The 27,283-nt window shown below is 40.9% G+C and overlaps 2 protein-coding genes across 8 annotated transcripts; both read left to right on the top strand.

Moving 5' to 3' along the window:
- The first annotated feature begins 693 nt into the window (after positions 1-693).
- Positions 694-4,062, top strand: LOC124202098 (ankyrin repeat domain-containing protein 13D-like). Of its 4 annotated transcripts, none has more exons than XM_046598366.1 (12): positions 706-1,090; positions 1,163-1,287; positions 1,367-1,412; positions 1,481-1,624; positions 1,692-1,742; positions 1,865-2,054; positions 2,141-2,357; positions 2,429-2,545; positions 2,641-2,791; positions 2,879-3,162; positions 3,261-3,400; positions 3,560-4,062. In XM_046598366.1, the coding sequence occupies exons 1-12, from the start codon at positions 844-846 to the stop codon at positions 3,669-3,671; spliced, it is 1,824 nt and encodes a 607-aa protein (XP_046454322.1). In that variant the 5' UTR covers positions 706-843; the 3' UTR covers positions 3,672-4,062. The 4 variants fall into 4 exon arrangements, with proteins under 4 accessions (XP_046454321.1, XP_046454322.1, XP_046454320.1 ...); XM_046598364.1 differs by having other exon boundaries at positions 707-1,090; positions 3,492-4,062; XM_046598365.1 differs by lacking the exon at positions 1,692-1,742 and having other exon boundaries at positions 694-1,090; positions 3,492-4,062.
- Positions 4,063-5,643: 1,581 nt separating this feature from the next.
- On the top strand, positions 5,644-26,409 carry LOC124202096 (cGMP-dependent protein kinase, isozyme 2 forms cD4/T1/T3A/T3B-like). 4 transcript variants are annotated; one of them, XM_046598362.1, is made up of 14 exons: positions 5,644-5,945; positions 6,196-6,699; positions 14,579-14,745; positions 16,975-17,088; positions 17,500-17,605; positions 19,890-19,953; positions 20,656-20,733; positions 22,047-22,141; positions 22,262-22,408; positions 22,509-22,656; positions 22,804-23,145; positions 23,253-23,509; positions 23,770-23,832; positions 24,073-26,409. In XM_046598362.1, exons 2-14 carry the CDS (start codon positions 6,350-6,352, stop codon positions 24,236-24,238), a joined length of 2,097 nt encoding a protein of 698 aa, XP_046454318.1. In that variant the 5' UTR covers positions 5,644-5,945; positions 6,196-6,349; the 3' UTR covers positions 24,239-26,409. The 4 variants fall into 4 exon arrangements, with proteins under 4 accessions (XP_046454318.1, XP_046454317.1, XP_046454316.1 ...); XM_046598361.1 differs by having other exon boundaries at positions 23,238-23,509; XM_046598360.1 differs by lacking the exons at positions 5,644-5,945; positions 6,196-6,699 and adding an exon at positions 11,578-12,335.
- Positions 26,410-27,283: the final 874 nt, after the last annotated feature.

Genomic DNA, 27,283 nt, shown 5'->3' with positions numbered 1-27,283 from the left:
CTGAATTTTTTTTACGGAAATGAACTGCCAAAGAAAAATAAAAAAAAATTGATAAAAGGTTTCATCAACATGCTTGAACTCGATAGGATTTCTCCGACTTAATGCCATCACGTTAGTGATTTGTCCTACTATATACGAATCGAGGGTAGCAGAGTGCCAAACCGCTTTTAACCGCCGATCGACAATGGGCTTATATACACACAATGTCATATGACTCGTTCGCATACTGGCTAGAGGTTATATCTGAACATTCGCAATGGGATTAGGCTCCCAACTACCCATCACTTTTCTGTGCAGGTTATTTATACACAATTGTACACGCACATAGATTTACTCCAATGATCCAGTTACCCGGAGGAGAGTATGTTTCAATTTTCACCGAACAATGTACATTATTAGGTCGACTCCTTAATCATGGAATAAAATAGAATAATTATTCATTCGAGATCGAGTGTGCCTTTCGGAAGGTTCCAGAAATTTTCAGTGAGATAAAACAAGGGATTAATTTTAGCTTCAAAGGTTTCAGACTTTTCAGTCCATGTGGACGAGAACCTATGCATTCTGGCGCATATGTAGGCGCTTACACAAATATGTTATTATTGCATTATGACTCCACGTACACAAAGTCGTGTATTCTTGGTGTTTCACTGTTTCCCTTAAGGTTTGCGATGAGGCAGGAAGGACGGGTATTGAGAAAATTTTCATGAGGTTGCCGAACCCCATAGCAGACATGCGCGAGGATCAGTCAGTTTGACATTTCGAAATCGGACCGAAAAACAACAATCCCGTTTTCCCTTTTTATGTTGGTAGTTTGTTGATGGACTTCATTGTGATCAGTTCAGGATGCAACGAGAAGAAGCCAACATCGCCAGAGAGTTCCCCCTTCACTATCTAGTCTGGACCAAAAATATTGTCGCTTTACGTACTTCCCTTCAACCTGACAATGTCAACTTTCAACACCTGGAACAGCTCGATCCAAGAGGCCGGACTCCTCTTATGTTGGCTGTGACTCTTGAAAATCTAGACTGTGCAATTTTACTCTTGGAGAATGGAGCTAATGTCAATGTTGAGAACAAAGAGGGTTGGACAGGTAGCCCGCCAGTCAGAATTATTCACGCTTGTGGTTTGGTTTTAACATCAACACCTCTGTTTTTCAATCTAGTTGTCCAGGAAGCTGTCTCAACAGGCAATCATCAAATCATCAGTGCCGTTTTGCAGAAGAGAGATCTCCAACGGCATACAACCAGAATGCTTGGGGTACCTGCACTACTTCAAAAACTAAAAGAGGTTACTTTCCCCCTATAATCTTGTTACATCATCTAGTACTTCCTACTATTGTAGTGCTTCACATTATTTTTTGTTTCAGGCTCCTGATTTTTACATGGAAATGAAATGGGAATTCACTAGCTGGGGTAAAATTACAATACAAAAAATTGTAAAAATTTGCATAATCAATTTCTTTCTCGATTTGTTGTTGCAGTTCCTCTTGTCTCAAGGATGTGCCCCAGTGACACCTACAAAGTGTACAAGCAGGGCTCAAATGTTCGAATAGACACAACTTTGCTTGGGTTTGATCAGAGCTCCTGGCAAAGAGGAAGTAAAAGCTACCTCTTCAAGTCCGAGGGTGAGTCATTTATTCTATTCGTTCACATTTCATAAGCCCTTGTTCTAATCTTGATTTGCATGCAAAGCCCCTCAACTTATGTGGGGGAAACGGAGCTATATTTACAAATTACGGAATGGTACATTTTTGTCGAATCAGCCTGTAGTTGACGCTAAATAACGCTAATATTCGCCTATAATGAATCCGGCCAATTGTGCAGTTTTTATTTCATATTTTTGGTCGATTTATTTCGTCGTCAAGGTGTCGACAAGGCCGTTCTTCTGGAAATGGATCACGAGGCCAAGGAAGTCTTCGTCGAGGAATTACGAACCCTTCAAGAAGATACGGTAACTCGTCATCTGATGACCCCGTCCAACGCAGCAGTCATGGCTCGAGTCACGTCACCTATTGTCCACACCTACGTCGACACGGAGAAAATCTCGTTTGAGCGGTAAACGACACCCCCATTTTCCCTTTAAAAAAAAAAACATTTATTCACCAATAAAAACCAGAATGACCGGAAGTTGCATAATACAGGAATAAGAGCGGACTTTGGGGTTGGCGGTCAGACAAGACGGAAGTGGTCAACGGGCGCGATTGTAAAGTTTTTAGTGCCAGTAACGTCGAATTAGTCACGAAAACAAGGACGGAACATCTCAGCCCTGAAGATAAATCGAAAGTCGCCGGTTCGGGCTTTTTGCTCAATTCACTTTTGGCTGTTGGACAGCATTTGGAAGAATCAACTTCTTTACCGGTTGGTTAACAATTTAAATTGCATTCTGAAACCCACATTTTTCAATGTGCTGTGCATTCACTGCAACGTAGGATGGAACTAATCCGGATAAAGTCACGATGGAAGAATATTTCGACAGTAGCGTTGACCTGGGCAAACGCGATATCGGCCGACCAAAAGAGATGACCACCAAAGTCCAAAAATTCAAGGTAGTATCCACTGCGATCAATCTATTGCGGTCGTAAAACATCAAAAAATAAATAAATAATAATCCAACCCGGAATTGTTTGTCTATCTTATACAGGCAACTTTATGGCTTGCCGAAGAGTTCCCGTTAAGTCTAGTCGACCAGATTATGCCCATCGTTGATTTGATGGCCATTTCAAGCACGCACTTTGCCAAACTCAGAGATTTCATCCAGATGCAGTTACCCGCTGGCTTTCCGACCAAAATTGGTGACCTAAAAAAAAACAAAAAAAAAAAATGTTTATCCATTTTAGCAATTTAACAGTCATAACTTAATGAGCTTTTCATATTTCCAGAAATCCCTCTGTTCCACGTGATGAATGCGTGCATAACGTTCGGTAATACTTTCGGGCTTGACGAGGCTATAAATGGGGTTTCCGTCATCCAGGAAGCGGATAGGCTTTCCTGCGTCGTGGATGACAGCTGCTTTGTTACCCCCGGTGATTACACACTCTACGGCGTGGGAGGAGCCTCCGTTAACTCGCCGTCCCGCCGACAGTTCTCCATGGACGAAGAGGACGAGTTGTTGCAATACGCCATTCAGCAAAGTCTTTTAGATGTTGGCTCCGAGGGTGATGAGGTTTGAATTCGCCTCCCCCCCTCCCCACCTCGTTTTTTTAAGCTCTTCCGTGTTGTTATGTCATTCATCGATTTTCTTTGCCCTGCTCTTCAATTTAGGTCGATATTTGGGAGGCGCTAAAGGCACAGAAACCCCCCAGTACCCCTCAAATGTCCAGGGTGAACAGGTCTCCCTTGCCCCCGCGACCACAATCTTCGCTGGGATTTTGCGTGTCGCCGGAAGAGGAGGAATTGCAAAGGTAACAAACAATTGGATATTTAACCATTTTAGTTATTTGGTAAAACGCTTGCTAGACCGCTGTATATTGTATCACGTTGGCGTTCGCGTAGAGCTATCGAAGCCAGTTTAGGATTTCCGGTCGAATTTGGATTGAACCCTGTGGATGCTTCGTCGTCAGGCGGAATCACGGCGGAGGCGCAGGAAGAGGCCAACCTTCTGGCCGAGGCGCTAGTACTCTCAGCCCGGGAGACAGCGCTGGAAGAAGAGCGGCGTTCCAGGGAGGACAATGAACTGTTGCAACGAATACTCGAGCTTTCGTTGCTGGAAAAATAACTAAAATTCTTCTTCTTATTCTTCCTTTTTAAAAAAGAATCATCACACTTGCAAATTAATTGTCTTTTCATTGTTTGGTCTGTATGAGCTCATCAGTTTCTAAATCGTGTGGAGGTGAGAAAACGGTGGAAAACAAAAACAAAAAAAAATCCCATTTTCTTTCAAGGATCTCATCTCCTTGTTGAACTCGGTAGTCTTTATATGCGTTCACGAGTGCGTTTTCTGAGAAAAGAGAGATAAACTATCTGCTGTTTAAAATACCTGCCGGTCATTGATTAAAAAAAAAAAAAAAAAACGTGTCATGTGAATCGATGAAATAAACTTGTAAAAGTTTTCTCGTCCAAAAAATATTTCACCAAATTGATTTAGTTTTAATGTTTTAACTCGATGGGAAAAATGTCGTGGGTCTTCTTCTTATTCCGTGTTAACATAATCACTTCAACTCTCGGGTTATTCTTGGGTGGTGAGAAGGACATGTGCGCTCGTGGGTGTTCCTCAAACACGAAATGTTACGACTTTTTGTGGACGTCCAAAACGACCTGACTGGGAGTCGCCGGACAGCCTTGTATAGACTGTGCTGCTAGCTGCTACGTGCTGAAATGTCGAGCTGTTGCAGTACAGATGGAGGGGGGGGGGATGAAGCCTGTCAGCATTTTGAGTTGGTCATTGACGCACCTTTTAGCTCGTTATTCCGGGGCGTAGGGGTCTGCAACAGTTTGCAGTCGACCCGATGAAACTGCAGACAGAATGACAGTTCCAGAATGACTACAACAAATTCTATCTTAAATATAATACCCGGTGAAATGTATATACGGTTATATTGCTTGTTGAAAAAGTTTGACGAGATCCCTAAAAAAATGTTGTTTTATCTTATACATTCATTATTACGAGCTAGCGGAAGATTGGTGGGCCATTTTGCTTTTTGTGGAATGCAATCCATAAATTACCCGACGACTTATTGCTTCTATTATTGCCCCGCTGATGACGGTGACGTCAATCTTGGAACACGTCAGACCCTGGCCAGACGTATTTCAGCCACTCAAAAGAAATGTGAGCTAGCCGAGAGAGCTCTGAGACTGCAGCTCAGAGCTCAGCAAATGACAAGCCGAGCCAAAAAGACGTTTTAACTGCACATGAGCGCCGAGTTGTGTGCAACAAAGCAAATAAATAAAAAAATGAAAACAATTCCTATAGTTGGCTGGATGAGCTGGCTGCTGCTGGCTCTTATTATATGTGCAGTCTCAGCAGAAAATGAGAACTCGGAAATTTTTCTTTGAGTCTATACACTGGGAATCCGACCCGATGCCACCCCGGATAAAGAAAAAGCCAAAGGAGAGTATTGCGCTCTCTTTGGCGTCACCTTCGCCCTTTGGATTATATTTATACATACACACATGTTTATGTAAAAAAAGAAAAAAGAAACGGGTCGATAAAGAGATAGACAAAGAAAATAAAAAGAATAAATTTTTCAGCGTCTCTTAAATATTTGAATTTGAATATATAAGAGAGCGTATATAGCTTTATTAATAGTAAGCGATTCGCTGAATTAGCATTCTTTTGAAACCATTCGAGACCTTTGGATCGATTCTTGGTAGATCGAAATAGTAGCGGGATCATCGAAAAATGTGCATACAACAACCGACGGAACGAATAGATGCACGGCCGTCCGTTGAACGATGCCAGGGGAAATCGAACCGGGATCCGGTTTTTCTCTCCCATTTCCAAGTAGCCTATGTCGGAGTATCGTTTTTTTGTGTTTGTTTTTTAATTGGCGTGACTATTCATCATTCTTTTCCATCTCTCTTTTTTTCTTTTTCTTTTCGGGAAAATAATAAGGGTTTTTGAAACCAAGAACGGCCTTGAGATGACTTGAATTCTTCCCCTTTTTGTGTGTGTGTGTGTTGTTCCATTTGGTTTTGACCGCAATCGCCATCAGCGCTACCTAGCGGCGGACGTTGGCACCGGACGTTGCGACCGCAGCGCTCGATGTGGACTGTGTGGAGTGTACAGTTCTTCTGCGAAAAACCTGCGTGTCTCTATAATTCTTGATCGTGTAAATGTACATTATTGTCCTGTTTTTCACATGTCCAATGGTCGCTAACTGTCTTGCCTCGATTACTACCTCATTTCAACGTTAAAGCTTGACCCATTAGCCCTCGTTGGAATTGACATCGTTGTGTGTGTGTGTGTGTGGTGTGCCCCGAGGAGCCCGTTGATCATTATTCACAGTGGTAAATCTATTTTTAACACACACCGTATGTGTGTGTGTGTGTGTGTATCTTTCTGTCGGCTGGTAAAGACACACATACATTTTCAAAAAGAAAGAAAAGCAGTGTGACCTTCCTTTCTCCATGCACACACACTAGCACACATTCGGGGCCAAACTCAAATTTGTTGCAAGTTGAAACTGGCGTGTCAGCATTCTGTGATCTAATCCTCTTGTTTTACTTTTTCCTATGTGACTTGCCGTGCTTTTACCAGAGTGATGGAGAGATGATGGTTCAGCCCCTGTTGCCTTTCCGATCTTGGAGTGCCTTAAACAGGGGGATGAAGACGAGTCCCTCTGAATGAGATTCAACGAAAGCAGAAGCAATACTCTACCACGCACACAAGCCAACCACCCACCACAGTTAGGATGGGAACGATGCAGGAGCTGCAGGACGTGCTGTCCAAACGGGATGAGGAGATCAGGAACCTGAAGTTGGTCCTGCAGCAGAAGGAGATACAGATCCAGCAGAAAGAAGAAGAAATCCAGCAGCTGCGGTCCCACCTTGACCAGTTCAAAAGTGTCCTTCCCTTCAGTGGCAAGGCACACGCCTACCCCGTCAGACGGAGTACCATTCGCGAACCTTGCGAACATGAACGTGAGCACGAACGCGAACCTCGAAAGGTCAGAGCTCAGGGCATATCCGCAGAGCCACAGGACTTGAAATCATTGCAAGACATCAGTCACCAAAAGTTCAACGAATACCCCAAAGATGAGAGGTGAGTTTTGATCAAACAAGTGGCCACCTTTTCTTTCTTTCTTTTACTTGTATCAACAAACCCCCCTCAAAATCTATTGAGGGGGGGGGAATTGTTTGTGTGTGTGTGTGTGCATAGATATAGAAAAGTCAAAAAGGGAAAATCTTTTTGAGAGAAATATCGAGAGCCACACGAGGCCAAGGGGCTTTCATTCTCCAAACGCGATAAGCTATTGACCTTGATACGCGGCTGTCTGTCTCTGTCGTTCTCTTTTTCTCTTCTATATATCCCAAGTATATTTAGGTTTAAGGTTCTAAAAAAGAAAAAAAAGAAAACGACTTGATATCTGCGGGCGGGAGGATGTGGCCATGTCGAGAGAGACATGCGATAGCAAAAGGCCCGGGACACACACACACACACACACGCTTTTTTGGCTCCTCTGCTGCTATTTATGAAAATCAGAGAGCCGCAGGGCGTCCATCTTTCTTTTATAACTCTCTTTTTGATCAGCCAGAGTTGTTGTAACGAGCAAAAAAAAAAAAAAATAAATAAAGTAGAAGAAGGAACAACCACCTGACCCATTGAGTCGGTTTGAAACAAGTCCGAGAGATGGAAGAAGAAACTTGTGTTATGCTTCCATTCACATGCAAACGGTCGCTAATGATGGCGGGGCCGAACTGCTGGCGAAGAGAAAAACAAAGAAATCAGTTTCTCTTTTTCTTTTTCTAGAACGGAATGAGAAATATTTTTTGATTAAGATGATGGCTCTTGTTCAAAGTCGTTTCGATAACTGCAACAGAAAATTTTTTTTTTCTTCTTCAAAGGGCCGACCGTTTATTTTTTTAGGGTGGTCTTCATCATTCGGCACGTGTGCCAACTTGGTTGTTATTGTTATTACTATTTCTTTTGTAGTAGTAAAAAAAAAATGGAGAAAAAGATAATAGATTTGACGGAGAATTCTTCTCGTTCGGGAAATCCACTTGCACAAGAAGATTAGGTCATCGAGTACAACATCAGAAGAAAACATTTAGTTTCTTTTCTATCAAAATTTTTTCGCGTTTTTCCCCCCGCCACTCATTTTACGATTATCTTTTTGGAAGAAGACCCTGATTGTGTCTGTAAGAATTGGTTATTCCGTTGGCTCTTTTGAGCTTTTCTTCTTCTTCAGATTCTTCTTCTTCTTCTTTTGTGGGTGGGTGTACGCCTCCCGATGAATGGCTCTTGGTTGTTTGACTGTGGGGTCGTTCGGTTTATCACGCTGACTCACCTGGCGGGAGTTGTTGCATTCCCGTTAGTGATATGGCCAAGTCGTGCCTTACTTTGTTGTCAGAGCAATTTTCTTCTCTTACTTTTTTTTTTCTTTTTCCAAAAAGTTAAAAAAAGAAAATTACAAAAAATTTTTTTTCCACTCCAGAAAGTTGAGCAGTTATAAATTTTTTTCTTCTTTCATTTCTTTTATTTTTTTCGAAAAAAAAAAAAAAAATTACCGGGAATGAGAAGCACACGACATCACCAGCGGGGCGTGAATGGGTTTGCAGCCTTGAGTTTTCTCTCTCTCTCTCCTCTCATTACCCGGTTGTCTTGGTCTTGTGTATTCTTAACCTTTCGGGTTGATTGAATCGTGTGAAAGGTATAAAAAGGAAAGAAAAGGAAAATAAGGTTGCCAGCCGTTGAAAAATCGTTATTATTATTATTATTATTACGATTATTATTAAGGAGAAGAAAAAAAGAACATTTTTTCTTTCTTTCTTTCTTTTTTCCCAACATTTGCCATTTGTTTTTCTTATTTTTTTTTAAAACGAACGATGATGTAATACGCCAACCGCCGCTAGATGTCATCTCTGGCGTATTTTTCTCTTGCACCTTTTTTAAATGTTTTCCTTCTTTCCTCGTTGAGGAGTCGCAACAAAAAAAAGTTAATCACTTTTCTTCTTCTTCTGGCTCATTTGAATGTGAACACGAAAATGTGGACTCGTAACCATTCCAAAGTTGGAAGGGCGGAATATTATGATGAGTTGTTCCGGAAGATAATGAAGAAACCACCACCAACTTATTTTGGCCGTTTCTTTCTTTCTTTCTCCTTTTCGCTTCAAAGAAAGAAAGAAAGAAAGGTGGGTGGGTTGTGCGGTGCTGCTGCCACAGTCGTCGGTAGAAAAGTTTATTTTTTTTCGGGGCCAGCAAAAAAAAAAAAGAGAGGAAAGTAACCATCCAATGAGGTCATTACGATGTAAAAGGCAAAGAGTCTGGGGGAGTTTGGGAAGAAAGAAAGAGAAAAAAAACGGAAAAAGAAGAAGAAGAAAAATATCAACGTCGTCGTGAAAGAGATAGATAGATATAAAGGCAACTGCCGAGGTCACGAAACACCAAACACATGGCTGCCGTGGCTCCCGCAGCTGCTCTAAATTTCCACAAACTCCCCCCCAAAATAATTCAAATAGAAAATAGTTTTTTCCTTTTTCTGCGGTGAGAGAGAGAGAGAAATAGTCTTCGATTTTTATTTCACGCTGAAACCAAATAAATTTGACGTGTGTGTGGGTTGCCCCCACCGACTTTGTGGGTCTCATTACGCCACATGGATCGACTTAATAATCGGCGGTCCCGAAATATCGTCCGTATTATTCTGCCCTCCACATTTTGGCTGTGTTATGTGGTGTCTGGTAGTCACCTTCTCGGAATCGATCATCATCTATATACACACATGGTGACTAGTTGATGGATGAACCTGGGCTATTGATTAGGCAATCCCGAATTTGGAAATTTTGTGCAGACTTTTTATTTTTTTATTTTTATTTTTTCGGCTCTGCACACACACACACACACCGGGGGGAGAGAGATGACGGATGATGATTTGGTTTCGGGACTGTATTTCTTTTTTTCTTTTTCTCCCCACTCACGCCACATCATCCTTTCCGTTTCTTTTGGGCTCTACTTGGAACTTTTTGGTCGCACACCAAATCAAAGCGAAAAAATAAATTCGACTCGTTTTTCTTTTTTTGTTTGGTCTCGTCTGAGAGCGGCTGGGCATTATTATCCACGCTTTGAAACCTTAATGGTCGTTATCACGCTGACCCGGCTCCTATATAGATATACCTTTTGCAGACCATCTCACGATGACTGATTACCCCCCGCTGGAAATATATCTTGGCAGAAAGAGAGAGAGAGAGAGAAGGGGGTTTGATTGGAGGAAATGAATGTATTTCTTTTTCTTTGGATAAATGACGTCATTTCATTCTTCTTTTTTGATTTTCTTTTGTTGGGTGATACACCTGCCCAGTCATTGTATGGCATTTGGCTATCTATATAAAAATTGAACTTTTACTTTGTCGGTGCAATCAAAAAATCGCCGCTTCGAATGTTTTTGTTCAAAAAAGACTGCTGCCCCCCCTCAAATAAATGAGAAATCATCGCCGGCCATCGAATTCCCCTTTTTTTTCATTTTTATTTCGTGATTCTTTTGTGTCAGGTCACTTTCACGAGGAAGAAGTTAGGGAAAGTGTTTTTGATTTGGCGCCTTTTTTTTTATTTGTTCCCCAATCCGGAATTTTTGGTTTAAATTTTTTTGTTGTTGTTGTCGTCAACCTGGAAAAGTTTTTCAAAAGTTTGAAACTTGTTATTTTTTTTTATTTTTACAAAAATGCCTTTTGTGTGTGTTCCCGTTGTTATCCTATCACCAAGCGCGGGTGGGTGGGCGGTCGTTCGGGAGAGAGAGTTCCAGGTGTGTGTGACGGATTTCTTCTGTTGAGCGACAGACGGACGGGAGTAGAAACAAAAAAAAACTCTCCCGAAATGTCGTGAAAATTAAAAGTAGGTGACCCCATCGTCGAAAATGCGCGTTCGATTTTTGTGTGTTGGCCGAGTCGAAAAAAAGAAGTGTGCGACGGGGTGGAAGGAAAATGAATAAAATGTGTCCAAATAGTTGATCAAGGTGTGAGATGAGTGCCGCCGGCGTTTCCTTTCACCTCTCTCTCTCTCTCCTCCTTCGTCGCCCGTTAAAGAGACGTGACCCAGATTGCATAAGCGACTCTCGTTTCCAGCTGCCTCGCTATCAACACACACACACACACGGGCCAGCTGATATCTCCATCTCTCACATTCCCGTCTGCTGCTGCTCTCGCATTTATCCCCCGTGTATTTAGCAGCCGTAACAACAACAAACAACAACCAAAAAGTAGTCGAACGATTATGTCTTTGGCGTGTAGGGGAGAGAAAAAAAGAAAAGAAAAAGTCGAGGAATTTGAGCTACTACTACTACTACACTCATATCTGGCGTGTTTGTTTGTTTGGTTTGAAATTTAAATCTGAAATGTAGCGGATGGGTGGCCTGTTTTGTTTGTTAAATGTGGAGCTCGTGCTCGGTTGATCACCGGTCGTTTGCTTACTAAGAGGTACGAAGATGAGCAACTGACAGGAGGGGGGTTAAAAACTCCCAAAAAGATGAGCGTGAGTCTACCATTTGGGGTGTGGTGTGAGAAGAAGAAGAAGAAACAAGTTGCCATGCCCATCACGTCTACAAAATGTTGCGTTTTGATGTGTGGGGGTTCGACCTTTTCTGGCGCTGGGATATTACAGAGACACGACCGATCCCGTGTGTCTATCGGGTCGCCAGGGGTCGACCCTTTTCGTCTTATTTGAAGAAGAGAAACGGCGGAGGTGGAATGTGTAACGAAATGTCACGTGGGAAAAAAGAAGAAGGTACCACCTCCCAGAAAGAAAGTTCTATATATTTTTCTCTCTCTCTCCTAACAGCTGCTGTTAGATGTTAACAACAGAAAAAAAAATATTCTACCCCCACTGGGGGTATACCCGCCTCTTTTTACCATTTTTTAGTTTTTTTTTAGTTTTTTAAAATTCCCGCCGCTACGTAACGCAAAAAAGTAACGGCGGCGGCCTCCTTGTCTAGTTGTCTCCTCTATTTGGAGCTGTGGGCCCGCCAGGTTTCCCTTCAGTAGTGGGACGGCAGACGGCCACACTAGACGTGTCGGTTCTTAGCTCCTCTCTCTCTCTCTCTCCTTTTTTCGATTTTCTTATTTTCCCCCAACGGATAAAAAATCAATTCAAATTTTTTTTCAAATTAAATTTCCCCGCGAAATTTGAATGTGTGAAAATCGTTGAAGAAAAAAGTTTCGTTTTTGTTTCGGTGTGTTGTCGGTGGTCGAAAAGTTGTTTGGGTTTTTTGTTACTTGGAGAGAGGCTCTCATTTTTTGTTCCGTGTGACGAGTGATGACGTCTTACATGGCGGTCGAAGTGCTGGAGAGGAGGCTGGCGGCCCGCGACAAGGAGCTCAAGGAGCAGCTGGAGCGCATCGGCCAATTGGAGAGCGAGTTGAGCCAGCGCGACGCTCTGGTCCGCCAGCTGAGGGCCGACTTAGACAAATGCCAGCAGGTGTTGAAGCCGCTCAACCAAGTGCAGCCGGGCGAGATGGCCGCCCTGTCCCTGTCCGTGTCCGTCCCGCCGTCGCTCGTCGTCTCGACCGAGATGGCCGAAATCGCTCCGTGGCGTCTGACCAACAAAAATTGCCAGCCGGCCGTTTTGGAGCCGCGCTTCAAGCGTCTGGCCATTTCGGCCGAACCGCTGGCCCTGCCGCGCTCCTTGCTCCTGGCCAACGCGGCCGAGCTCAAGCAATCGCTGCCCGTCAATCGGCAGCCGAAAAGCGCCCAGTGAGTCATTTTTCCTTCTTCTTCTTCTCCTTTTGGTGATTTCCGTCCATCCTCCATCATCACCAGCAGTTTCAAAAAATACAGGCACTCCCGCCTTTCCTTACTCCTCCTCCTCCTCAACAACAACAACAATCAGAGAAAAGAACGAGTCTAGTCACGAATGTGTTTCACGAGAGGCTAACTGTGTGTCCAGCTGGCTGCTGTTTAACAGTTTCCTTCCTCTCTCTAAATAACATGAAACATTTATTCCCATCGTGTGTGTGTTGGCAGAGAGAATGACGTAACGAACGCTGCCCCGGCGCAATTCAGACGTCTCTCAAATTGATTGACGATCCTGTTATTTTGGCTGTAATAGAGAAGAAGAAAAAAGAACGAAAATTATAACCAACCCCCCCACCATCTTAAAGAATAAAATAAAAACGAGATTGTTGAAAAATATTTTTTTCAATTCTCTGCAGTAAGAAAAGAATAAGAAGGATGACTACTTACAACAACTCTATACCAGTTTTTCTTCTTCTTCTTCTTCTTCTTGTGTTGTCGTCTCTTTTTCCTTCATTCTCCGCGCATTCGTATGTGTGTGTGTGTGTCTGGAAACCAGACATAGTCTCTCTCTCTCTCTCCTTTTTGCCCCCTGTCTAACAACAGGAGAGACCCTTTAGATTGTTGTTTGCGTGTCGGGAATAAGAAGAAGAAGAAAGAGAATTTTTTTTTTGGTATTTTTTCCTTTTTTGATTGAATCACGCCCCGCGTATCTCCCGCGTGAGTGAGACAGGGGGGCTCTCTCCACCCTTCTTCTCCTTGTTGTTGTTGTGTGAATGAAGTTTTTTTCTCCTTTGGGTTGGCGGATGAAAAATCCGGCTCTTATTTTGCGTTTTCTCGTGACTGCCCGCTAATGAATAGCTCCTTATAGCCCCCTTCCAGCTCACGCTCTTCTCTCCTTTCGACTCAAAGCCAATATCAGCTGACAGCTGTGGTCTCTCTCTCTTTCTCTCTTGTGTGTGTCCGTCTTTTTCCTTATCAAGTGGCTGAAGTTGATGACGATAAACAAAAATTTATCCGGCGATTTTTTTCTTTTTTCCGCCGGATGGCACGGGAAGAATTCCACATCCGCTCGGGTGAACCCCAGTCTGAATTGAATTATTCCCCCAAAAATAACCAAAGAAGAAAAAAAAGGAAGAAAAACTTTCTAGTAAAATGACGATTGTCCGTTAAGAGACTTTCTAAAAAAAAAATAAAAAATAAAACGCGGGCGAGTTAAGAAAGCGCGAAGTTTGAATTCAACACATTTCCCCCCTCTCCGCTTGAGATTTTTTGGGAGAGAATAAGACGCGCGCACTATTCTGCGATAGTACAATAATAATATTCGTGTCTTGTTATTGTCAAACGATATATGATGACTCGGTTCTCATTTTTTTTTATTTGCCAGGCAAAAAGAATTGGGTCGACGTTGTCGTAAAAAAAAGAGAAAAATTAAAAAATTTATCGAATTGGGGATTCCATCTCAATGGTCCCCCCTCCGGGTTATTATACCTCGAAGGTGACTGCTACTATTACGCCGAGAAAAAAGTTCTCCTTTTTTTTTATATAGACAAGAGGAGCTCTGGGCTGGGCAATCAACGGGTTTTTCTTCCATTTCTTCTCGGGGGCGAATTGGACTTGTTGTTTTGTTTAGCCGGGCGACATTAGCTCGTGTGTAGTGTAGTAGAAACGGCCGTAAATCAGCGCCAAAGAAGAAGCTTTTGATTGGTGCCGCCGCCGCCGCTTGAAGCGGGCTCGTTCATTTGAATATGATGTACACGCTCTTTATTTTCTTTCTTTCTTTCGTGAAAGTTTTTATTCGATTTTTTTTTCCAGCTGAATATTTTTGGGTTTCGATTTTCTTCTTCGATGGTCTGCATGCACAAGGGGAAGCTTTTTTTTTCTTTTCTTTTTTAATTTGATTCAATGAAATAATAAAATTTCAACAACAACAACAAAAAAAGAAGTGTCCGTTGAACGCGAAAAAAAGAGAAAGATTTGGTTGAAGTTTTTTATTTTATTTTATTTTATTCTTTTTTCGTTCAACACGCTGGAAGACACTGATTGACGATGACGACCGAATTTGGATTTAATGAGGCTTCACCTTTTTCTTTCTTTCTTCCTCTTGAAAAAATGCCCGTTATTTTCTTGTTGATTGTTAAACGTGATGAAAAGTTTGTGAAAATATTTTAATTAAATTTTGTTTCTTTTTTATTCTTGTACAGATCTCGGGAGTTGATCAAAACTGCGATAATGAAGAACGATTTCATGAAGAATTTGGAATTGGCTCAGATCCGTGAGATCGTCGACTGCATGTACCCAGTCAACTACCAGCGCGGCAGCCTCATCATTAAAGAGGGTGACGTCGGCTCCATCATGTACGTCATGGAAGGTGCGTGATCACAAAAACTAAAATTTTCTTTTTACATTTTTATCTTTTATCTTTTAAAAATCGCGCGCATTTTATTTCTTATCAAAACGAATAAGAAGAAACGATTAGTTTTTTTTTTTTTGGTTTATGAATAATTGAGCGCCCAGCTGAGATTAATGAGCGAGATCGGTGGGCGTTGAGAGGGCGCGATCCTTAAAAAAAATATATTTCGTTCAAAAAGAAAAAAGAGGTGAATCAAGTGTGAATCATAACGCGTGCCCGGATATCGAAATGGCTGGTTTCCCGGGGTTATTATAAAATTTATTATCAAGTGTATGCGTATGTAGATAATCTACACACACACACACACACACACGAGACTATATATAACGATATAACGACTACGGATAGAGAGAGAGAGATGGAGAGACCGCCCTGGTCGTTTATCATCGACGTGATGATGATCAGGTGTTCCTCCGAAAAGGGGCCGGGACCCCCCCTTCTACTAGATTTTTATTTTTTAAAAAAAGAAAAGGCTTATCTTTATTTTATTTTAGTTATTATTATTATTATTATTTTTTGTTGTTGTGCTCTGACCGGCTCAACCCGATCCGTGAGTCAATTAGATGTCGGTAAAAAAAAAAGTTTTTGAGGGAATAGAAGAAAAACAAAAAAATTATATCCAACGCCGCCCGATGTTGTTGTTGTTGTTGTTGTTGTTGTGCAAAAAGAAGGTATTTTGTTGTATTTCTTGTTTGGTTGCTCCACTCCTTTGGAGTCAAGAAGAAGAAGAAGAAGAAAAAAAGAGCCTTTAAGGTTGGAACGTGAGTTGCCCCTATTTGGCATCGGATCGCCCTCGATTCTTCTTCTTCCCTTGCACGGTTGTCGTCTTCCCGCCGGCCCTCTCTCCTCTCCTCCTCCTCCTCAACAACAACAACTTTTCTTCTTTTTTTTTTGGGTGTTGTCTCTCGTAGAGGAAATGAAGAAATGATGATCGGGAATAATTGCATCTAAAAATGTTTTTTTCGGTGGGAGCAATGATGGGGCTAGTTGATTATATTTCTTGCCTGACAGTCGTAGACGAAAAATATTTGTGAAATTAAATTTTAAAATAAAAAAACCGGATCTATAAAAACATCAAAAATAACCAAAAATTTCTTTTTTTCACCTTGTCGATCTGGAGATTTCGATTTCAGATTGATGTCGTGCAAACTTGAAATAAAAATAAAATAACAAAATCTCTTTTTATTTTTATTTTTTTTTCAAAGAGAGACGTGGACGGATCGAGCGACAACTTTTTCTTTTTTTTTTGATGTTGCGGTCGATGTTGTGGAGACGGTCGTTAAAAAAGAGAGAGAGAAAAAAACATTTTGTTGTGTGAATAGAGGGACCGGCGAGAGCAGAGCAGAGTGTGTGTGTGTGCATTATATATATTTATTCATTTTAGCCTTTTAGAAAAAGAAGAAAAAATGCTTTGGATCATTTTGTTGGGAGGTGGAATAGCTAGAGAAACGGGATAGGATCCAAGTGGTCATTACCTCTCCTTTAACTGCACTGAAAAAAAGAATAAATAAAGAAAGAAAGAAAAGAGGAATAATAATCATTCTGCTGGACGGATCAAGTTTATAGTCCGTTTTCTTAAGTCAAGAAAACACACACACATTTTCATTTAGGAGATCTTACTCGGCCAGAAGGTGGTGGTGGTGGGGGGGTCGCTTATACTATAATTTAATATTTATTTATTTTGTGTGTGTGTTTGCGTTGTTGTTGTCGATATCTTGTGTGTGCAACCAAATTTTTATTTGCCATTTTAACGACCCCCCTCTCGGCTTTGGAGAAGAAAGAAAAAAAGATCGGAAAACTTTTTTCGGGACTTTTGGGGTGATTTACGGACCGTCAACTTTGCGGTCCCGATGTGTTTTTTTTTGTGTTTAGTTATATTTTCTTTCTTTCCGTCTTCTTCTTCTTCTTCTTCTCCCGTTGTCTTGTTTAATGGCGTGTGTGTGTGTGCGCGCGCGTTTCGCGTGTAATTTACTGCGCTCGCCAATTGTTTTTTTTTTCTGTTTGTTTTCTTCCCAAACTCTTGATTTTTATGTGACGTAGTTTACCCACATTTTGTGAGGAGGAAGGTTTTTTTCTTTATTTTTATCGTCGGGAGAACAAAGAAGAAAATGTCCGACAAATTTTCGTGAAAAAAAAAAACTGGAAAAAATTAATTTTTTTGGCCTTTTTTTCTTGTTTGATTTGCAGAGGGCAAGGTGGAAGTGTCGAGAAAAGGCAACTGTCTCAGCACCATGACGCCGGGCAAAGTCATGGGCGAGTTGGCCATCCTCTACAACTGTAAACGGACGGCCACCATTAAAGGTAAAATAATAAATAAACAAGGAAAAGAAAAGCAAAAAAATTCGAAGAAAAAAACCGAAATAAATAAACGTAAAAAATAATGATAATAATAATCATAATAATTTTTTTTGTTTATTTATTGATTTTTTTGTTTTTCTATTTGTTTGATTTCTATGGATTTCCTTTTCCCCTTCACGAAATAGTATATTATCACACACGCATTTCTATGTAAATGGTCAACAGCCAACACTAGATGAATGCATTTTTTTCTTTTCTTTCTTCTTTTCTTTTGTTTCTAATTTATTAATTTTTTTAAAAAAGGAATATTATTTATTTATTTTATTATTTATTTGTTTGGTTTGTTTATTTATTTATTTATTTATTTTTCTTTTCTTCCTTCTACGTTATTGTTATTATCACGACGGACATCAGCGGCCATCGACTGCAAATTGTGGGCCATCGAGCGTCAAGTTTTCCAGACGATCATGATGCGGACCGGGCTGATTCGACAGGCCGAGTACACCGTCTTCCTCAAAAGGTAAAATGCAAATTTATTTGTTTCTCTTTTTTTCTTTCTTTTTTCTTTTTTCCCCCCTCCGTCTATATACCAAGGATGGAGCTACCGGATTTGGGTTTAAACATGCCAAGCTCGTATCTTTTTCTACGTTCTGTCGTGTAGGAAGAAGAAAAACAAAATGTTTTTCGTCAGGGAATTTAAAAGGGATCTCATTTATTTAAATTAAAAAATATCCGAAAAAGTCAAAATTTTGTGGAATTCTTTTTTTTTTCTTGGGAATGGAATGTGTCGCCCTGGATTGCGGATTCCCCCCCTCTCTCAAAAGTTTTCATCTTTTTTTCCTCGTCGATCCATAACATCTCACGCAACCGGCGACTTTAATATTTTTCTCTCTTTTTTTTTTTTATTTTTATTTCTTTGATCATTTTTTTTTTCTTTTTTGCTTTCGTTTCACGACCATCTAAGGTGCCACACAGTCGTGAAGAAAAAAGGGCCAGCAGAGAGAGCTGTATTATTATATATAGCTTATAAAGAATATTGTCCAGTTCACGTCCAAATAAAGCGAAGAAAATGATGAACCCCCCAAGTCTCTAGCGCACAGAAAAAAAAAAGATGTTTTTTCATGAGAACCTTTTTCTTTCTCTTCTCTTTTTTTTTTTCTTTTTCAAAATTGAGACCTATAAAACACGGTATCTATCCAACCGGTACAACACCCCCCCGGATCAGATGAATGAAAGACTCTGTTAATATTCGAAGCTCCCTCGTCGAACCTTGTTGTCCGGCCGTTTCACCTGTTTTGTTGTGTGTGTGTGTGTGTATAATATTTGAGATTATTACGTACACCACAACCAGTCAATGTGCAAAAGATGGTGATGGGGGTGCCCCCGGGTGCCTATACATCATCCATAGAGAGAGAGAGAAAAAAGGAAAAAGAAGAAAAACTAAAATTTTCAGTGACTGTGCCAAGTATTCTCCTGGGAGATATATCCAGCCCGCCCGCGCCGAATGCCCAACCCTGAATTATATATACTTACCCAAAAAAAAGAAAAAAAAAATTATAAATTTTTTTTCTTTTTTCGCCACTAATTTCGTGATGAACCGGGAAAAACGAAACAAAAATTTGTTTTTTAAATATCGAAATTAGTTTTTTTTTTTCAAAAAATTCAAAATGATTGACTGGGCAATTTTTATTTTTTTAAAGAAAATTTTTTTGAGCAAAATTTTAAGAGACACAAGAACACAGCGGGGGCGAACCTTATGGAGTTTGGAACAGGTTTTTTTTTCTTCTATTTTTGTGCGGTCGACGTGTCCGTCGATACCCCCCGTCTGGTTCTTTAATTTATTTCCATTTTATTTTTATTTATTTTGAAAAGGAAAAAGAAGAAGGAAAAAAAATATATCTTTTTTGCGTTGTTGTTGTTGGCGTGTGTGTGATCGCTACGACTCAATCGCCAAAAGGTTGGGCAGGTCCATCCTTTGAGTATATTTTTGTGTGTGTGCAGTTCCTCCAGTAGTCGCTGAAGTTTAGTCATTTATCTTGTTTCCCTCCCCCGTGAAAGAAATTGGCATCATCTTTACTCGCCATTCTACTACTCTTAATCGCCTCCTCTGCCGGGCGACGGACCAAAACAAGTCAGGAAAGAAAGATGGAAATTAGGAGCGATGATGGATCCCTTCGAACCGAGCAGAAATCTACTTTTTCGGTCATTTTTGCTTGGCCGATGGACGTGCCCAGCACCGTCAAACTGCACCGTAACGGACGAAAAAAAAAGACGACAAGAACTGATGTTTTCCCGCCATTCGTTTAAAAAACAAAACTAAAAAAAAATTGCGAAAAATTCATGGCCGGCCAGAGATTTCGCGATTGGCTCTCTCTCTCTCTCGCTCTTTTCTCTTTAGAAATCGGAATTGAAAAATGCCTTTTTCCCTTCTTGATTCCATTTGGGGGGGTCTTGGAACGAAGTAGCGTCGTGTGGCTGGAACGGCCACGGGTAATTTACAACCCGAGACGGACACTCTCCACTGGCTGAATCTGCTGCGATGTGGTTTTATTCGATAACGAAAGTCGAGAAAAGAAAAAGAAGAAGAAGATGGTGTGTGGGCCAGTTATTGATCGTTACCGATGCTGTGGCCCCACGAGAGTTGCTCTTTTTTGGGACGCCTCGATATCGATCGGGACCCGTCGACACCTCCGGGTCACGCTCACGCGCCGCCGCTTTTTCCTTCCATCTTCCATCTAATCATTTTTTCTTGTGTGTGTGTGTGTATTTTTATTAACGGTGATTCTTTTGTTTCACCCCCACAGTGTGCCAACGTTTATGAATCTCCAAGAAGAGACGCTCATCAAGATCGCCGACGTCCTCGATGAGGTACGCAATTCATCCATAATCATTTTTTGGTTTTTTGTTTTTAAGTCTTATCTAATAATAAAAGAAGAAAAACAAAACAAAAAGGGCCGAGATCTATTATTCATGAATTTTTTTTTTTTGTTCGGCTGTTGTCGTCCCATCTGTCATGACTCCCGGCGAAAAAAAAAAGTATATAGAGAGAAAAACCCCCCAAAAACGGGGGCCCATTTTTTTCGTGTTATTCCCGCGTGATTTATGCCGGTTGGAAAAGAAAAAAGAAGAAAAAAATTTATTCTTTTTTCTTATTTTTTTGGCACAAGTCGAGTGGAGGAAGCAGTTAAAGAGAGAAAAAGAAAAGAGAAAAAAAAAGATTGGAATAAATGCATCGTAATTGATCCGCTTTTGATCTGTTGCTCGACTTTGGCCCGCTCGCTCGCTCAATTGCCCCGCGATATTTTACGACGGAGAAACGGAACGGAACGGAGGGAGCGCATTAGCAATGCCAAACAATGACCCCCACCAGGCCCCACCTGCTGGCCAAAGAGAAACCGTATCGAAGTTGTAGCCGTTGTTGTTTCCAGCTTATTGTGTTTTAGATTAAAAATCGTCGAATCTTTTTTTGTGTGTGAGCGGATAGAACTTAACGCCCGTGTATTTTATTGGACTCTGATGGATAAATAATTCTGATATTTTTTTTGTTTTTAAATTGAATTCAACTTTTAGTGTTTCTACAATCAAGGCGACTACATCATCCGGCAAGGAGCGCGAGGTGACACCTTTTTCATCATCAGCAAAGGGCGGGTGAGTTTGAATCTTTTTTAAGTTTAAATAAATTGTGTATTATGTACACACTGCTCTTCTTTTTTTATATCGGCGAGAGATGATTGGGATCTCCAAGGTAACAAGGCCATCAACTTGTTGAGCTTTCCGTTTCGTTGCGTCTCATTTATAAATTTCCCCAACAAAATCGTAATTCTTTTTTACCGAGTTAAGTTGTCTTGTTGTTATGGGCACCACCTCCTGGAAGTCGGTTGAACCCCCCCTGGCCACACCTTTTTTTTTCTTGGGTGTCTGGTCCCTTTGACGGGCTTCTTCTTCTTCTTCTTGTGATTTGTAACAAAATCAAAGAATGAAAAAAAAAGGGGGGCAAGCTGGCCCGCCCAGTCATGCCCGTTTTAGGGGGTCCCGAACGCGCAAGGTTTTTTTCTTCTTCTTCTTTGAGGTGTTGCAGAAATTGAGCGCAAGTTGCACACACACACACAGACTAGAGACTCTCTCTCTATGTATGTATTAGTGGTGGATGTGAAAGGGGGCCGCCCCGTATTTTCTTGTCTTTTTTTTTCTATTTTTTTCCTGCCCGGCTTACAAGGCGAGCGTTACACACATATCATCAAGAATGGGATATCTACTAACCTTTCTCTTCTTTCTTCATTCTATTCCCATCCATGGTGGGTTTTTGGATACGTTTTTTTTGGTGGGACCGATAGAGCTGCTGGACCCACTAGCGTCTCTTTTTTTTTTTCCCTTTTTCCATCAAGGCCCGGCAGCGGAAGGGCGTTAGTGGTTTGTCCAGTCTTTTTTTTTTTTTTTTTTCTCAATGCCAAAGAGTTCTTTTTTTTTGTTTTTTGGGACTTTTGGGTAAGCAGCAGCACAAAAAGAAGGGGGGGGGGCCTTCCTTTAACGAAGCTGTCTAGTAATCAAGTCACGAAAAGACAACCACTCCTCTCTTGTATAAAATTGTAGGAAAAATAAAAGAAAAAGAGACGAAAAGTCTCCGGTTATATATTTCCATATGACCAAAAGTGAAAGAGAAGAAAAAAAAAATATATAAATCTTTCCTTTCGCATCCATCCATCCATCGCCTCCCTCTAGAAAAGCCAAAAAAAGAGACGAAGAAAAAAGTGAATCATTCATCCCCTCACTGTACTGTTGTAGACACATGCAAATGGCTGGTGGCTGGCAGCAGCAGCCGGCCAGCTGTTTTTGGAGGGGGTCCTGTGTGATCCGGAATGACTCGACAGTCGAGTGGAGAATGAAAGAAAAGAAAAAAGAGCCGGTTTATTTTTTATTTCTTCGTTTCATTTATTTTATTTGGTTTAATCATAATCTTAAAGGTGAAAGTCACCATCAAAGATCCCGGCAGCGCCCAGGAAGAGTACATTCGATCCCTGGAACGCGGTGATTTCTTCGGCGAAAAGGCCCTCCAAGGGTATAATGTCTAAATAAATCAAATTCCTAATGATAATAATAATCCATAAATAATGACTTGTTTCTTTTTCTTTCTTCTTTTATTATTATTGGAATCATCATCATAATCATAATATCGCAGGGAAGACATAAGGACGGCCAACATCATCGCCGACGATCCCGAAGGCGTCAGCTGCCTGGTGATTGACCGCGAGTCGTTCAACCAGCTCATCAGCGGATTGGCCGAGATCCGCACCAAATACGTCGACGATGGCAACGCCAGTCGCAAGTCAGTCCCGCTCTCCACTCCCATTTTTATTTTATTTTTTCCATTTTTTTTTTCGCCCGTTCATTCAAGATAACTTGATTTTTTTTTGTTTCTATAAAAGGATTCACGACGCCTTTGCTCACGTTCAGTTGAGCGACATCCGCGTGATAGCCACACTGGGCGTGGGAGGATTCGGTCGCGTCGAGCTCGTGCAAATCGCCAACGACGCGTCACGCTCCTACGGCCTGAAACAAATGAAAAAGAGTCAGGTATTATTATTATCATTATATCAAATAACATTAAAATTAGAACCGGTTTTCAACGCCATCTGTTGTCAATTTAAAACGAATTAATTTGGTTTGATTTAAATTTGAATTTTTGGAATTTCCCGCCGTTTTATTTTTAAAAAATAAAAGATCGTGGAGACCCGCCAGCAGCAGCATATCATGTCGGAGAAGGAGATAATGGAGGAGGCCAACTGCGATTTCATCGTCAAGCTGTACAAGACGTTCAAGGATCGCAAGTACCTCTACATGCTGATGGAGGCCTGCCTGGGCGGCGAGCTGTGGACGATCCTGCGCGACCGCGGCAATTTCGACGACTACACGACCCGCTTCTACACGGCCTGCGTCGTCGAGGCCTTTGAATACCTGCACAGCCGCGGGATCATTTACCGCGACCTCAAGCCCGAGAACCTCCTCCTCGACACCCACGGCTACGTCAAACTGGTGGATTTCGGTTTCGCCAAAAAGTTACAGGTCCGCCACCAACTTTTTTTTTTTTTTTTACATTTTGGCTTTTTTTTTGTGATTTTTTGGGCTTGGGAACGTGAACGGTCGGTAACTTTTAGTTGGGATGTGGACAGGCCGGCCGGAAAACGTGGACGTTTTGCGGCACTCCCGAATACGTGGCCCCCGAAGTGATTCTGAACAAAGGGCACGACATTAGCGCCGACTACTGGTCGCTGGGCGTTCTCATGTTCGAGTTGCTGACGGGAACGCCCCCCTTCACCGGCCTGGATCCCATGAAGACGTACAACATCATCCTCAAGGGCATTGACGCCGTCGACTTCCCGCGCAACATCACCCGCAACGCCACCGCCCTCATCAAAAAGCTCTGCCGGTATTTTTTCTTTCTCTCTCTCATTTCGACTAAAGAAGAAACAAAAAATTCTGACTCACAAAATTTTTTCTATTTTTTTAAAGCAAATTCAGAAGAAATTTAAAATGAATTAAAATAATCAAATTTTAAATTTTTTTAAGAAAATTAAAAAATAAAAATTCGGAAATTTCATTACAATATTGAAATAAGAATTTTGTGGAAATTTTTAAAATGATTTAATGGAATTGAATTTATTTAAATTGAATTATTTTTCTTTTCAGCGATAATCCGACCGAGCGATTGGGTTATCAAAAAGGCGAGATCCGCGACATTCAGAAACACAAGTACGTTCTCGATCGATTGGAAATGATTGATGAGTATTTGGCGGGAAATTTGAAAATTTTTTTGGAAGGGGGGGATTTAAATTGATGGATCGATGGATGAAAAGATTCTTTTGTTTGCGCTCAATCAGCCGTGATTGGCCGTACGGTGTGCAACTCTGGCCGGTTTGATTTAATGAGGATTTCATTCTTTGTGACGCCTCCTTTTCTATATTTCTTTTTCTTGTCTGATTTGATTCGCAGGTGGTTTGATGGATTCAACTGGGAGGGGCTGCGCAATCGGACGCTCACGCCGCCCATCATCCCGCAGATCAAAAGTGCAATGGACTCGTCCAACTTTGACGAGTACCCACCCGACATGGACGGCCTGCCGCCCGACGACGTCAGCGGCTGGGATGTGGACTTCTAAGTCAACTAAACGTTTCTTTTCTTCTTCTTTGATTTCTTTTTCTTCACTCGCAGACGACGCTCACGCTCGCTAAACTTACTCCTCTTCGGCTTGAGCGTCTTTAACTCCCCCACCACCACCACCACTCCGTTACAATCAATCGACGGTTCAAAACAAAAAAAAATGTTCGGAGCCAATCGACAAGTTCGATCCATCTAACGTTAGGGATCGAAAATCCTTTTTTTTTTCCTGTTTCACTCCCGAACGATATGCGCCTTGTGTCGCCTTATGCGGAATCCGCCTTCTTCAAATCAGTTTGACTGTTAATTTACACACACACAACACACCAACACTCACACACACACACAAACACACACCCGTGCAGTTCAAAAAAAGGGAAAACGTATAGAAGGGGTCGGATGTGATTTCCGCTCCTCGTTTTCTTTTCTTTTTTTTCTGTTTGTTTGTTAGATTTAGATTTAGAATTTGTAATATTTTCAGGGGGGTCGATTTTATTATTATTTTTTCGTGTCCAAAAGAAGAATTACAAATTTTTGGGGATGTTTAAATTAAAATCAAAGGGGGCGAATTTTGTTATGTAATCGTTTTACATCTATTGAAGAAAACAAACGTCAGCAATAAGCAAATCATCGATGGGTGCCTTTTTTTCCTTCCGTTGTTGTTGTTGTTGCCCCCCACATACATAAACCAAACAAATTTATTTCGAATTTTTCATGATTCGATTGTTGGATCGCCAATTTGCAATCATATTCCATTTCTCTCTCTTTGTGTACATCCTGCGATTATTATCCAGACAATTTTTTTTTTTTCTTTTCTTTCATTGACTTACAAAAGAAGGGTGGGTTGGGAAATTCACGAAAAATATTCGGTCGTGCGATTTTTCCCGCTCCCCTCTTTTAGAAGAAAAAAAATTCACTTCCCTCACTCGACGTGCCTGCCACGCCCTCAATCGAGACCACACACACACACACGTAACACGAAATCTACACGAAAAAATTACACCACGATGTCTCCCAGTGACGAAACATGAGTCGGTGTCATCCCCCTCCCTTCCCAATAAATAAAAGAAAAACGGTGCAAAAAAAAGACAAGAAATTATATAACAATCATATAGTGGCTCTGGTTTGATTGAAGAATTCAATTTATTATTTTTTTTCCCTTTTTTTAAACATTAATTTTGATGAGAAAGTCGTCCATCACTCGTGCCTTTTTTGTCTCATTCTCTTCCTTTTCTCGAAACCGCGAAGCCTTTTCTTTATTTTTAACCGTTTTGTGAGTTTACCAAGTTGTCATCCATCCCCGTCGCCTTCTTTAATTTACCCCCGTGAAAATTAATTGGAAAAGAATTCATTCATATTCTTTAAAACAAAAAACACACAAAAAAAAACATTATATTTCTTTAATCTTTTCTCCGACGCGCTGATTGATCAATTTCTTCTACTCGTCCGTTTTTATTTGTTTGATTCGTTTTCTGGGCCGCCAATGCGCGCGCGGAGGAAAATGCGATTCAAAAACGGGCGGGAGAAGATTTTATTTTCGAATTTGGCGCGTCGAGAAAAACAAAAAATTTATTGTAGTTCAAATAATAATAATAATAATTAATTAATTGATTAAATTGATGAAATTTTTTTAACTTGTTGGCACTTTTCCCTCCTCCCGTTTGTGTATTTTTCATCCGTCATATTTGTGTAAGAAAAAACAATTAATTTCTTTTTTTTTTTTAATTATTTTAAATAGAGAGAGAGAGAGAGTGAGTCGCCTTATAATATTATTATACCCCCCCCCCCCCTCCCCCAATCCCTCACTCCGCGTTTGTATTTGTATTTTTTGTGGCTATATTAAGCAGCGTGTAATAATTAATTTCTTTTTGTTTTTTCGTTTCCCTCTTTCTCTCTCTCTCCCCCCCCTCTCCTTATATCTCTGTTGTTTATGTAGCAAGTGGTTTTTTTATTATAACAGAGGCTATTTGTTCCATATGTGAAAGGAGAAGAAACAAAAAAAAACAAAAAAAATCTGAAAAATAAAACCTTACCCCCCCTCCCCCTTTTAATGAGAAGCCAAAAAGTGGAAATATCATTTGAAAGACGAGTTAAGAAAAACAAAACAACATCGACAAAAGAAAAGAAATTCCTCCTCTTCCTTGTACTAGCGAAAACAAAAACAAAACAAAAACAAAAAAGGAAACTGCTTTCATACACACACACATTTTGTTCATGACTCACTTCTTCTTCTTTTTATTTGGAATTTTTTTTTAAATCTCTAAAGAAAAAAAAAAGTGAACGCCCACCCCCCCCCCTCCTCTCCGTAATGAGAAAAGAATTAGAAAATAGTGTGCACAGTTGCGTTTCTGATTAGCTGAGATGTGCACACGCAACTCGACGGAGAACTCCCCGAGAAAAATACAAGTGTTGAACTCGTACGCACGGGAATGGATAAGGTAGGAGGATCGTATTTTTATTTGATTATTTTTATACGTGCCGAACGCCCAGTATAACGAGTTACGTGTTGGTTAGATTACTTAGATCTCGTAACTCTCGTGTGTGACCATTTTGTCAAAAAAGGAAATTTTCAATTTTTGTCGATTAGATTTTGCTGCCTTTGCTCACTAGGTGGCAGTGGTGTCCGTACAATTTCATTTTATTTCGAATCATATGAAGAAATGACCTAATTTCTTCTGGTACCGTTTTAATAGTGTCGTTGTCATTGAATAGCTAATAAGAGAGAGTAAGTCATTAAAAGTTTTTTTAAATCCCGTACTTACCCCGGTATAAGTTGCAGCTTTTGAAAATTCTGAAAACTTCTCGAGCGGCTGTCATTTTAATAAGAGGATCGACAAGACACTGGAAAATGTTTGGTTGTAATCGGATTTAATCGTCAATGGGTCCCGCTTTCTCTCGTGTTTTCTTGCGTGAAACCCTTTGCAAAATTTCAATCGTGACGAAGCGAATCCAACGTTTAGTGCGACCGTCTAAAACCAGATGGAACTAATCGAAAATATTAGGGCGGGATTCGGTTCAAATTTCAAAAAATAGAGCGGAACGCTGT

Source organism: Daphnia pulex, chromosome 9 (assembly GCF_021134715.1).
Source record: "Daphnia pulex isolate KAP4 chromosome 9, ASM2113471v1".
In the NCBI taxonomy this organism is placed as follows: Eukaryota; Metazoa; Arthropoda; class Branchiopoda; order Diplostraca; family Daphniidae; genus Daphnia; species Daphnia pulex.
This window is presented reverse-complemented; position numbering and strand designations above follow the sequence as displayed.

Excerpts from the sequence above, each read along its gene's own strand:
- LOC124202098 (XM_046598364.1), top strand. The coding sequence starts at position 844 with ATGCAACGAGAAGAAGCCAACATCGCCAGAGAGTTCCCCCTTCACTAT. Across the intron at positions 3,163-3,260 it reads TTGGCTCCGAGGGTGATGAG|GTCGATATTTGGGAGGCGCT; the intron begins GTTTGAATTCGC and ends TCTTCAATTTAG. Across the intron at positions 3,401-3,491 it reads GAAGAGGAGGAATTGCAAAG|AGCTATCGAAGCCAGTTTAG; the intron begins GTAACAAACAAT and ends GCGTTCGCGTAG.
- LOC124202096 (XM_046598359.1), top strand. The coding sequence starts at position 11,899 with ATGACGTCTTACATGGCGGTCGAAGTGCTGGAGAGGAGGCTGGCGGCC. Across the intron at positions 14,746-16,974 it reads CATCATGTACGTCATGGAAG|AGGGCAAGGTGGAAGTGTCG; the intron begins GTGCGTGATCAC and ends TTTGATTTGCAG. Across the intron at positions 23,146-23,237 it reads GTTTCGCCAAAAAGTTACAG|TTGGGATGTGGACAGGCCGG; the intron begins GTCCGCCACCAA and ends GGTAACTTTTAG.